General features: G+C 38.0%; 1 protein-coding gene across 18 annotated transcripts in view; it reads right to left on the bottom strand.

Annotated features, from left to right (window-relative positions):
* Positions 1–12,104, bottom strand: part of MAP2 (microtubule associated protein 2) — a 238,807-nt gene that overhangs the window by 51,702 nt on the left and 175,001 nt on the right. For all 18 annotated transcript variants that reach the window (XM_080667398.1, XM_080667404.1, XM_080667391.1 and 15 more), the window contains one exon: positions 9,893–10,176. In XM_080667398.1, coding sequence (XP_080523524.1) covers positions 9,893–10,154 — 262 coding nt within the window. In that variant the 5' untranslated portion in view covers positions 10,155–10,176. The remainder of the gene's footprint in view (positions 1–9,892; positions 10,177–12,104) is intronic.

Genomic DNA, 12,104 nt, shown 5'->3' with positions numbered 1-12,104 from the left:
GCAGAAAGTAAAAGGTGGATCAATTTTGATGGTTTTGGAGCAGCAGAGTTGAGAAAAATGTAAGAACGGGATGCTATCTAAGTAGGTAGGATGACATAGGACCCGGCAACTCCACAGTTTAGGATCTGCCTAGCATTTAAATTTAGGCAAGGGGGGAAGTATATTAAATTAATATAACTTTGCTAAAGAAAAGTTTCAGATAGGCAGATGTTACTCTAACTAAAGCTATAGTATATCTACAAACACAGAGCTTCATTTTGCATAAAAAACACAATCCTGTGAAAGAGATATATGAAACTTCATGACATGGTAAATCAGATTTCAAAAATTTTCATTTCATTTTCTTAGTAAAATATGTCAATAATATGTCAATTTATTATACAAGATATGAAAAAAATAAATTTTCAAAATCAGGACTTGTAGCTTTTATTTTAAACACAATTACAATTTCAATCCTATGTAATAAAGCAAATCGACTGAACGGCAGAATGACGGGTCACTATGACACACACTGGCCACCAGGGGGCAGACGCTCAATGCAGGAGCTGTTCCCTGGTGGTCAGTGTGCTCCCACAGGGGGAGCTCCGCTCAGCCAAAACCCCTGAGCCGGACAAGCGCAGCAGCAGTGGTGGGAGCTTCTCCTGCCTCCACGGAAGCACTAAGGATGTCCGACTGCTGACTTAGGCCCGGGAGAGTGGGCCTAAGCTGTCATACAGACAGCCCTCGAGGGATCCTGGACTGCAAGAGGGCACAGGCCAGGCTGAGGCGCCCCTCCCCCCCCAAGTGTACGAATTTCATGCACCGGGCCTCTAGTATGTCATAAACAGTAGCCCTGATCATGAAGAGGTTGATCAATTCCTGGTTTTAAGACTATGTCTAAAAACAGCTTGGTTTTTCTGATTCATTTTCATTCCCTTTTCCAGTTTATCAATCATGCCTTCCCAACTTTTATAGAAATCCTTCACCTAAAAAATGTTGTATTTGAGCTTGGAGTTTGGATCTGTTTCCCAAAAGAGAAGTTTGCTGTCAAAGTAAAAACTGTGATGAAACCTGTCCCACAAGTGTATTGCTCACACTGTGATAGAATTTTTCTAGCCCCTTTTGTTTATGTAATTTAGATTCTCAAACAGAACATGGATACTAACCCTCTCTCATCTTCTTTTAAAAAATATTTTTATTGATTTCAGAGAGGAAGTGAGAGAGAGAGAGAGAAAGAGAGAGAGATAGAAACATCAATGATGATAGAGAATCATTGATTGGCTGCCTTCTGCCTGCCCCACACTGGGGATCAAGCTCACCCACAATCCAGGCATGTGCCCTGACCAGGAATTGAACTGTGACCTCCTGGTTCATAGGTCGACATTCAACCACAGAGCCACCCCGGCTGGGCAATGCTCTCTCTTCTTTATATCAATTCAAAAACTATTGATTGGCACCTACTATAAAAAATAAGCACCATATTATATACCAAAAGGAACATGAAGATAAAGAAAGCACAGACAACTACAACCTCAAAACACAACCTTGTGATGGGGATTAAAACAAGTAACAAGTAACCTCACTAAAATGTTCAATATGATCAATGCCATTCGCAGGATATAAACGTGGTACATGGGGATGTTCGGAAAAGGAAGAGATTCATTTGAGAGGATAAAATCAACATCAGCTCTGGACCTTTGATCATAGACTCCTGGTCATACAGTACTCTCTCCTATAGTACACACTCTTTCAAATGTCATCATGCTACACATGATGAAACAACCACATCTAGTCTTCCACTATATCCTTTTATGACACTCTTCCCAATATATCCTTTCACAGCAAACGTAACGTGTTTTGCAAAAGAAGAGACTGTTGGTTCAGTTAGAGGACTGACCATGCTCGAGTCTCCTATGCTAGAATCAGAGAGGCTCCCATCCCAGCACGGCTTTGACCTGTGTTTACAAATAGAAAATTTGGACCGAAAATATTGAGTCTAATTTTCAGGTTGCTGAAGCTGAATCATCTCCATTAAAGATGATGTTTCTCTGAATCTTGATTCATCCCTTATTATCCATTTTGCCTAATGTCTTCCCAAGTTTTGAGTAATGCTGACATCAACTGTGAAAGCAAATGTTTAACTCTCATCTATATGTCCTAATAACCACCTAGCATTTGCATCTTTGTTAAAAGTTGCAACAAGAGCCCAGGAGATATGTTTTCCTCTTTTCTTTGCTCATCAGCTTGGCTGGGTTTTGAATTGTATTTTCTCTGAGTGCTGCTAGCTGGTGACTCATTCTGTGAGATGAGCCACACAGTGAGCAGGCAGCAAGCATTTGGTTCAGTGTTCTTTTCCCCTTAGGATTCATGATGCCAAGTCAGATCATGCTTAAACTACCAAGTCTGCAATGCAGCACCAGTTGTTCTGTTCATCTGCTCCTGATATGACTTTCCAGACTCCCATGACAGTCAAAGCACATGCTTTATGTAATGTGCTGAGGAGCAGTGAAGTGTGAGGGAATGAGAGGAAGAGAAAAAGGCTTAATATACTGAAGCGGAAAGAGTCGGTTCATCTCAGTTAGCTTGGGAAGGAAAGAGGGAGGAGTGATGACTGCTAGGTACTCCCCAGTCTACTAACCTCTCAACAGTAAATGAAATCAAATCCACAGCCACTCCTTAGGGTGGTATTTGGTGTACTACTTTTCTTGGGTATATACAAACAATCTTATCTGTCTGTCTACTATCTATCTATCTATCTATCTATCTATCTATCTATCTATCTATCATCATCTAAATATCTCTATCATCCATCCATCCTACTTTTCGAAAAAATATGTTATTGATTAATGATTTATATATTCTCAAGATATTAGAGCAATTAATATATTCCAAATTACTATTAATTTTTTTTATTTTGTGTGGAGAGAATTCTTAGAAAGGTAACAAGACACAGATAAAGATTGTGCATAATTCTAACCAAAACAAATATTTAAACAGTCCAAAAATGAATCCAAAAAGACTTGTTTCTATGACTATGTTCACCTGCACACTACAAATGTTTTATAAAATGTTAAGAATTCTTCTCAAATGGAGAATTTTAAAATGTCAAAAATTGAATACATTCAAAGAAAATTATGATGATAAAACATGACAGCAGATTAGAGAGGACAAAATTTGATAAGGTCTTAGAAAACATACGATCAGGAGGAGGGACCAAGTGAAAAAATAATACAATGATAATTAAATTATATTTACATTTACAGAACAAGCCAGAAAGAATAACTTTAGAAGTAGATCTGAATTGTTCTTGGCTCAAGTCTGTTGCATTGATTAAAATTCAAATTCAATGTGATGTAGTTCTGACATTTAGCACAAAACAAGACAGTAAAGAAAGGAGACTTATTTCCACAAGTGCATGGGAGGCATTTTCTGGAAAAACATACATGGGAATAAATTTATATGCAAATTAACCTTAATTTTTAAATATCAGATTCTATTGTATTAGATACATTGTCTTCATGACTTGAAGTTTTTGTAGGCAATTCAAATTCCAAGGAGTAAAATCACATTTTAATTTGTTGAGTCATAAGTTTAATTAAAAGAGGTCTAGGGAAACCAAGATTTCTTATATTTTGATTTAAAAATTACTGGCTTAAAACAATCGTATCTTACTCTAAGACTGGCTGAAGAGCAAGCAAATATAGACCTGTAAATTTTTACAGGAAGAACTACCCTATAACTGCACATTTAAGCAAACAACTCTATCTGGTGCCTGTCTTTTCCTCTAATTTCTAGTACATTATAAAAGCGCTAGCTAGCAATACTTGCTATGCACAAGCTCATTCCTCAACAAGAGTAAGAGACGCGATTCCTTACTGTAATTTCCACACAAGCTAGCCCTCAATTAGGTTCAGATCCTTCTATTTACCAACAAGACAAGCCACATATTATAACTGAAGCTGATACCCATAACCTGCTTCAAATGGTATAGAGACCACATCAGACAAAGCAAACGTGACATATACAAACCTCGTGGAATTGCCTTTCTATCAGTTCTTGTCTTGCTCACCCTTCTAGCCCCAGATGCCTATCCTTTTGAAGGAAAACACTGAAAAGATCCCCATTTTCTGTCCTCATCCATCGGCGCCACCAGGCCCAGAGGCTTCACAGGGAGGCCCTGTGCTTTTCCGCAGATCCACCCTTAAATGCTAAATACCTCTGCTCTGCACACTCCTCTGCGGAGCTCAGGGAAATGGCAGCGGAGCGATGAGTGGTTGGCATGGCAACAAGGAAAAGAAAATCTGCAGCCTCTTGTATTGTCAGGCCAGCTTGTTGATTTGCCTTGGGGGTGATGCAGGTAGCTCTAGTTTATCTGCAGGAGAGATGGCTCTGCACTATCTTCTCTGCGTACATGAATATAATGTTAAAGACTATATGCCATCTTTCTAAATTTTTAAAAAAATATATTTTTATTGACTTCAGAGAGGAAGAGAAAATCATTGATTGGCTGCCTCCTGCAGCTGCTCCCCACTAGGGATTGAGCCCACAGCCCGGGCATGTGCCCTTGACTGGAATTGAACCTGGGACCCTTCAGTCCGCAGGCCAATGCTCTATCCACTGAGCCAAACCACCTACGACGGCCCATCTTTTGAATGGGATGACAGCTCTTACTAGTAAATCTCAAATAGGAATGTTGTCAGAGGGACGTGGAAGAAGTAAGAAAAGGCAGGTTTTCATATTCTAAGGTTGAAAAGGGAAACAGAAGGTTAGAGTGATGACAAACTTTTCCTTCGTCGTGTATTTTCAAGCTTAAATTTATAATTTCAGCAGCAATAAACGGACATATCTGAGTATGTTCGTCACTTGGCTGCTTGAGTTCCGAGGATGGTAAAGTTCCGGCTTTGAAAGGCACAGCTCAAGGTAAACTCTGAAATGCAACAATGTATGACCTTCAAGAGCTTTCCAGACCTGCTGCTTCTGCAGGGAACAGACCTGGGTGGGCTCCTCAGGAATGCTGGGAAACAACGCATTCCTGGGGAGGGGGGTGGGCGGTTAACTAAAGAAACACTCCCCTTTAAACTTTCATTGCCTCAGAGCTGGCACTGGCTGTGGACTGTGGATGGTCAGGAAGCCTCTTTATACTCTGACTAGTGTTTCTTACTAGTGTTCAAAGCTTAGACCTTAGGATAGTCAAAATCATGAAAGGATGATTTTAATGAAATACGTCAATGTTTTGTCATCTATCAACTTCTCAAATTTGCCTCCTTTGTTTCTACATTCATACTGAGAGCTGAGAATAAAATTATGATTTTTCTGTCATGCTTAGGGGTATGTGGGTGTGGCAGTTCTGCAATAGGCATTGTCTTCTTTGGCTATAACTGATCACCAGGCAGCTGGCTGTGCTGGTCTCAATCTGGTGCTGTGGGTTGTGGAAAGAGTGCTGGTCTGTGTGGCAGGAGACCAGCATGCTGGCTGTAGTCATGAGATCTTGAATGGGGACTAACCCTGTAAAGAGGAGAACTATGAAAGGCCACCTCATTGGTTCCTTCTAGTTATCTTCTTGTTATTTTGATATGGATTCTAATATGAGTTTGGGCCCCACCTCACACAAAAATCTTAAAGATGAAGCTCCTTATTTTCCCTCAAAATTGGAACTCTGTGGGGACCAAAATGCATTCCTCTTGCTTCAAATTTAAGGTGAAAAGTAGCAGAAGGGTTTATTTTAAGCTTTTACTCTTCTGATTCACACTTTGGAAAACAAATGTAAAATTGATGGCTTTACTCTCATTGTAACAATAACATTCCCAAGTGGCTAGATTCTCAATGGTTTCTCATTTATTTTTCAAAGCTACTGTGGGATGGCTTCTAAAAAGAACACCTGAATGAATAAATGTAAAAAACATCCTTAAAGTATCAAAACTTGCCCTGACCGGTTTGGCTCAGTGGATAGAGCGTCGGCCTGCGGATGGAAGGGTCCCGGGTTCGATTCCGGTTAAGGGCATGTACCTGGGTTGCAGGCACATCCACAGTGGGAGGTGTGCAGGAGGCAGCTGATCGATGTTTCTCTCTCATCGATGTTTCTAACTATCTGTCCTCTCCCTTTCCTCTCTGTAAGAAATCAATAAAATATATTTTTTAAAAAAAAGTATCAAAACTTATGCTATATCAGATGAGCAAATAATTCAATCTACCTTTCTATGGATTAGCTTTACATTGTAAGGAGACAAAATCTAGAAGAATAAACTATAAAGAAATGTAATTTAAAACATTATTGCCTTCTAGCATTCCCTGCCATCCCAAGTCTCAGTGCATAAGATAACAATAAACTGACTATGGGCTGGCATCTTTAAAGATTATTAGGGCCCAGGAATGAAGGTGAACACTGAAAAAGGGTTAGAGAGAATGAGGCAAGCCCTTTGGTTGAAGTAAGCCCACACTGATAAAGGAAGGAAGAAGGGGGGATGTGATGATTGCACTTCATTTAACATTTTATCTGGTTTATAGAGATAAATACAAATAAACAACACTGGGGGAAAGATTTATTTCTAAAGTCAAGAGAGGACATAGCAAGAAGCAAAGTAGAAGAAAGATCTTTAGCGTAAATCAGTAATGTGGTGGCCACCACAACATAGAGCTAAGGACCTGGAGATACTGGGAAATGCTTCAAGTTCCCAATGCCCTGAGAAATCTCCTTTAGAGGGGAGAAACGCAATATACGGATAGATTATAAGTGTACGCAAAGCATTATGCTAAGCAAAATAAGCCAGTCAAAGGAGGATAAGTATCACATGATGTCACTCATTTGTGGAACATAATGAACAATATAAACCGATGAACAAAAATAGATGCAGAGACATAGAAACATTGAACAGACCATCAAACCTCAGAGGGAAGGCAGGGAAGAGGGAGGTGTTAAGAGATCAACCAAAGGACTTGAATGCATGCATATAAGTATAACCAAGGGACACAGACACTAGGGGGGTCAGGGCATGTGCTGAGGGGTGGCAGTGGCTAGGAAACAGTCAATGGGGGAAAAGGGAGACATGTAATACTTTCAACAATGAAGAATTTAAGTTTAAAAAAATTATAAAAAGCGTGGGCTAGTATATAACTCCCTGGTCCTCTCTAAAACAACCCAAAATATTGTGCCAGCTCATATTTAGCAGTAGTTCCCATCATCAAAGGATAGCATTTTTTAAAAAAACATATTTGAGATTTAAGAACGCTTTTTTTTACTGGGAATAATTTTTGTTTGTAGCTTGTGAAACAGTTATCTATAAACTGTCAATAATAAAATTTACTATTTTATTAAGCTGAAGTTTAGAGAGATATTTGATTGCACATGAATTTATCATTGGAACATCCTCTATAGGCATGAGGAGACAATATTTTACATTTTTCTTTTCCCACACATAGATAACTTATAATTCAATTCTTGGCCTGTTATTTCTGAAGGGAAGTTAGTTTAAAATCACACCATAATTTGAATTGAACACATCACCCTGGTAATCCACAGCTGGCTCTTTATAACTCGGTCACTATGAACATACATATAAAGCTTTCATAATCTGTCTCCCAAGTGTAATATAAAATTACTGTGGTATATGACAAGCTGAAATCAAAATTACTTTTGGATGCTCTTGAATCCGTAATTTAAAAGAAAATCTACTAGTCTCTTTTTAATTTATATTATTTTTTTCAAGCTGACGGGGACATACTGACCTAGAAATAGATTTTTCAGGTGCTCTTAAATAGTTCATTAGGACCATTGAAACACTGAAATAGTGAGTGATGTTGATTCTCCACTGCTTGACCAAACACCCTATAGAAATTTTTGTCTTGTATTATAAACCTCACAATAATCCGTGAGACTCAACTGATGAGAGCCCAAGACACAAAGGAAGACTTTTCAATAGGTTTCACCATCAATTTGAAAAGGACTTTCTTTTTTCTTTTCTATTCATTGACTCCTTCATTCATTTATTCACTCACTCAACACACTTATTGAGAACTTGAGGTATAATATCAGGTGTTACAGAATATGATGGTAAGAATAATCTTAGTCTATAACATTATTTCTTTCCCCACAATCATTTTGCTCTAACGTGTCCTCCTCTTTTCATGCCTTGATCCTTCAAAATTTTCCTAGTTAATGTTTCTGATTCAAATCCCACCCTCTACAACTTGTATTATACTGGTTTGTAGAAAAGCATTCCTTGTTTATGAGTACTCTGTTGTCTATATTGACACCACTACCACCACCACCACCACCAATAATAATAATAATAATTAATAGATACTATTTTATGAGCCATTCACTTTGTACACATTACTATTTAATCCTCATCGTAATGATGAAAGGCAAAAATAACATTTTTATTTCATTCTGAACCAGTTTCTTTCTAATGGGGCATATGTGCCTTTTAGGCACTGCAAAGCTTCTCAAATCCTTGGATTGGATTGGACACCACTACCCTCTTTTCCTGTTCCACATGGATGTCTGCAGGGTACTTGGTTTTTATCACAGTAACAGCTAAAAACCCAATTTCGCAAAGATACGGCATCTTGAAAAGAAATTCAGTGTGCGCTAATGCTGAAACTGTGTACTGTCTTGAGCTAATAGACCATGTAGTGTTGGACAGATGTGGAGAATTGCTGCGTTTCCTTTGAGTATTTCGAATACTCTGCCTCAGCCCTGGGAGTGTGCCATGGCACCTCAGGACACTTCTTGCACAATGTGGAACCCTAAGTAGAAACAATCCCAGTTCCACTTGGCCTTTCTGTGCGCTCATTTGGTACTGAACACACTGTATGTTGTATCTGAATTAACTGCATGCACAGGTCTCATGTCCACTAGTAGGTCACCTGCTCTGTGAAGCTCAGAGACCATTCCTTGCACACACCTGGCAGAGAAGCTAACACATTTTGTACTACATAGAAAATGCTCAACAGTAATTTGTGGAATGTGTGGATTAAAAAAAGTTACACTATGTACTTATGTAATTTCTCCCCAGTCATTTGAAATGCCTTTCATATTTTCCCATTAAAGTGTAAACATTTTTTTGAACAGTGTACAGTCGATGTGTTGCTGACTAGTGGGTGGAATGTAGAAAACCAATCTTTGAATAAGTAAAGGATGATTTTGAAAGGGGCATAACCTTTCTTACTGCTTGTAGTTTGCTTACACTTTTTTGGAGTAACATGTCTGCAAGTTACTGTGTTCAAATGCATTAAATTCTGAATCACAGAAAAAATAAAAATAATTTTGAATAATACTATAGTTCTGGGTATTGTTTCTCTATGCCATTCATACTATATGATAATTATGCCATTATGACAACATTGTCAATGATAAAGTGTATAAATTACACTTTGAAAGGAAGTATTTGATAATAAATTATAGTATGTTTTCCTAATATCTGAATATTAGGTCTTAAAAAGCTATGTGAGGACATATGAAATGGTTCCTGTGCATGTGTCTTTCTATTGTTTCTCCTTTTTCTTTTTAAAAGCTGAGAGCTGGACTCTACCATTCTTTTCTGCCCTAAAAAGTAAATATGCTTCTAATTAGTCAATCAGATTTAGGTCCCATATCATTCAAGAAAATCAATAGCAAACTATCTGTGTTTTCTTTCAATGAATTAAACTGCTGACAGGTACTGAGCCATTTGTCTATTAAAATTAAAGTGGCAAAACTAAATAGGGACATGAGATAGAGAATACAACCAATTTGGGGTACCATAGGGCTAGTTCCCATGATTTTCTTCTTTTTTTTTATGTCTTTCCCCTGACCGACTAAAGTCTCCATCCTAACATTCCTGAAAGAGGATGAGTGCTGTAAATTAATTCACTTTCAGACTAAACAGACTTCAAAGCACAAACCAGCTCTGGTGACTGGAGAGTCCTTAGTTACCTGCTGTTTCTCTGTCAGCTGAGGTCAGCTCTCCGTTGATCCCATTCTCTTTGGTATTTGAGTAAGTGCTCTGTGACCCATGTTCTCCAAAGGTGCCCTCTTCGTCCTCCCTGAATGGGAATCCATTGGCACTTCTGACAAGTCCTTCCCCTGCCCCGCCTTGATCCTTAAGCTCAGGTGAATGTGGGTGTGCAGAAGCCTCCGTTAGCTGAGCTGAGGTCCAATGAGGTGCCTTTGCGTCATCTTTCCGATCATCTGCCATTCTTCAACACCTGTCACCTCTCCTGTGATTGGAAGTGAAAAAATAGTAGCCATGACTTTGGGGGAATCTGGTCTGATATTAATAGTACCAAGATAGAGCAAATTTGTAGTGGTTAGCTATGGTAAACACAAAAACGCCCTTTCAATAATCTACTTTTAATATTAAGAGGTAGCCATCAGTAACACTTTGGTTCTGTTTTTTACAAACCTTTTTTTGGCATATCTATCCTTTTAATATAAAATCTCCATCAATCTATATACACTTTAAAAAAAAAAGTGTTTGGCATTTAAGGACATAGCTAGCTTTCACTGACATATGATGTTAACTGTTCAGTAGAGCCAAGGAATCCTGCACTATAAGAAAATTGCCTAATGTTTTTTCATGTTTGGTGTTCGATGATGTGTTTTGGGAGGAAGACCATCAGTGGTAAGTGCTTAAATGAACGTGAGAAATGTTGAGTTGCACAGGCACGTGTAACACTAGCTGAGAGCTTTTCATGTGCTCGGACACATGGAATCTCAGGGAAGGGCAGTGATGTGGGGAGAATGCCAACCAATAAGCCATAGAACCCTTTGTCTGATGGCATGTTTATCAACACCTCTCAAAGGGTTTGGGAAATACTTAGGTTTTCACTTTAGCCCATGGGAGTTCTAGCCACAGATTCTCCAAGTAAAGAAAATAATCTGAACACCCACAGTTCCCAGCTAAAATTGGCAGTTTTCCCCACAGGGCTCTCTGGAAAAGATTTCTCAGTGACTAAAAATCCTCATAGTGAACCTAAGAAAACCAATGGAGGAGAGTGTTGGTCATCATCCACTTGAAATGTTGATAGTTTGTTTTCAAGAGACCAAGCATTCAAAAAGTGATCTCTTTAGTGTGTAATGCCTCAGACTTTTGGATCTTTCTTTTTAATCAATCAGTAGAAACTAATTTTGTAAAAAGAAAGCGGTGGCTGGCCACACTGGTTTCAATTAATGTCAGAGACACAAATGAAGTGAATTTATAATTTAAAATGCATCATCTAACTTCCTGATAAGACTATTCAGATAACGCTCCTTAAAATGTATGCAGATTAATCAGCTATCACTTTCTAATTTGTGGGGCTTTTGAAATGTACATAGTATAACCATGTATTAAGTGACAACATCTTAGAAAATGTCAAGCTGGTATTGCTCTGACAAAAAAATATGATTTAAGACTTCCTTCTGCTCTACTGAAAAGCTTCTGGAAGCAAAGGAGATACTATTGGCTACACTCACTTATAATCACAGCATGATATTATTAAAATACCACCCACTTGTGGTAAATTTCACTTGAATTCCTAATCAGTGTTTTGGAGTCATGGTTTAGCTCTACTCTACAAAATGGCATTATGACAATAGTCAAAAGTGATCACAGCTTCTTTTAATTATTTCTTCCTGTTGTATATATTTATTTTACCTGAATCTCTCTGAAAACTGTGAATGTGAGATAAATAAGAAAGTTGATAAAGGAAAATCCCCTCCAAATCTGTGAGAGGAAACTATGAAGTACAAGGAATGTTAGCATTCCATTCCTCCTATGTAATGAGAAAGACTCTCCTCTCTCCTTATTGCAAAAGATCACAAATACTAACTGTGGAAGAGCTGGAGATCTGAATGAAAACAGTTGTTCCACAGATTAAATTCCAAGTTTGAAATGGTTTATAGATTAATTACTTATTTATGTAACATCTGTAAAATGCTTCAGTTTTGTTTTTGGGTAGATTTAATGTATACATGTTTAATATTGTGAAGTAAAATTAGTACTCTTCCAATATTAATTAGAAGGTCTTAGATAATTCTAGTTAAGAAATACCAAAAGAGATAAGAAAGCAAACAAGCAAAAGAGTGAAAGAAACAACAACAAATAAAAAAAGAAAGAACAGGAAAAAAGAAAATTCCAACTCAACAGAAAACATGACTCTCATGG

Source organism: Plecotus auritus (assembly GCF_963455305.1).
Source record: "Plecotus auritus genome assembly, chromosome: 5".
Lineage (NCBI taxonomy): Eukaryota > Metazoa > Chordata > Mammalia > Chiroptera > Vespertilionidae > Plecotus > Plecotus auritus.
This window is presented reverse-complemented; position numbering and strand designations above follow the sequence as displayed.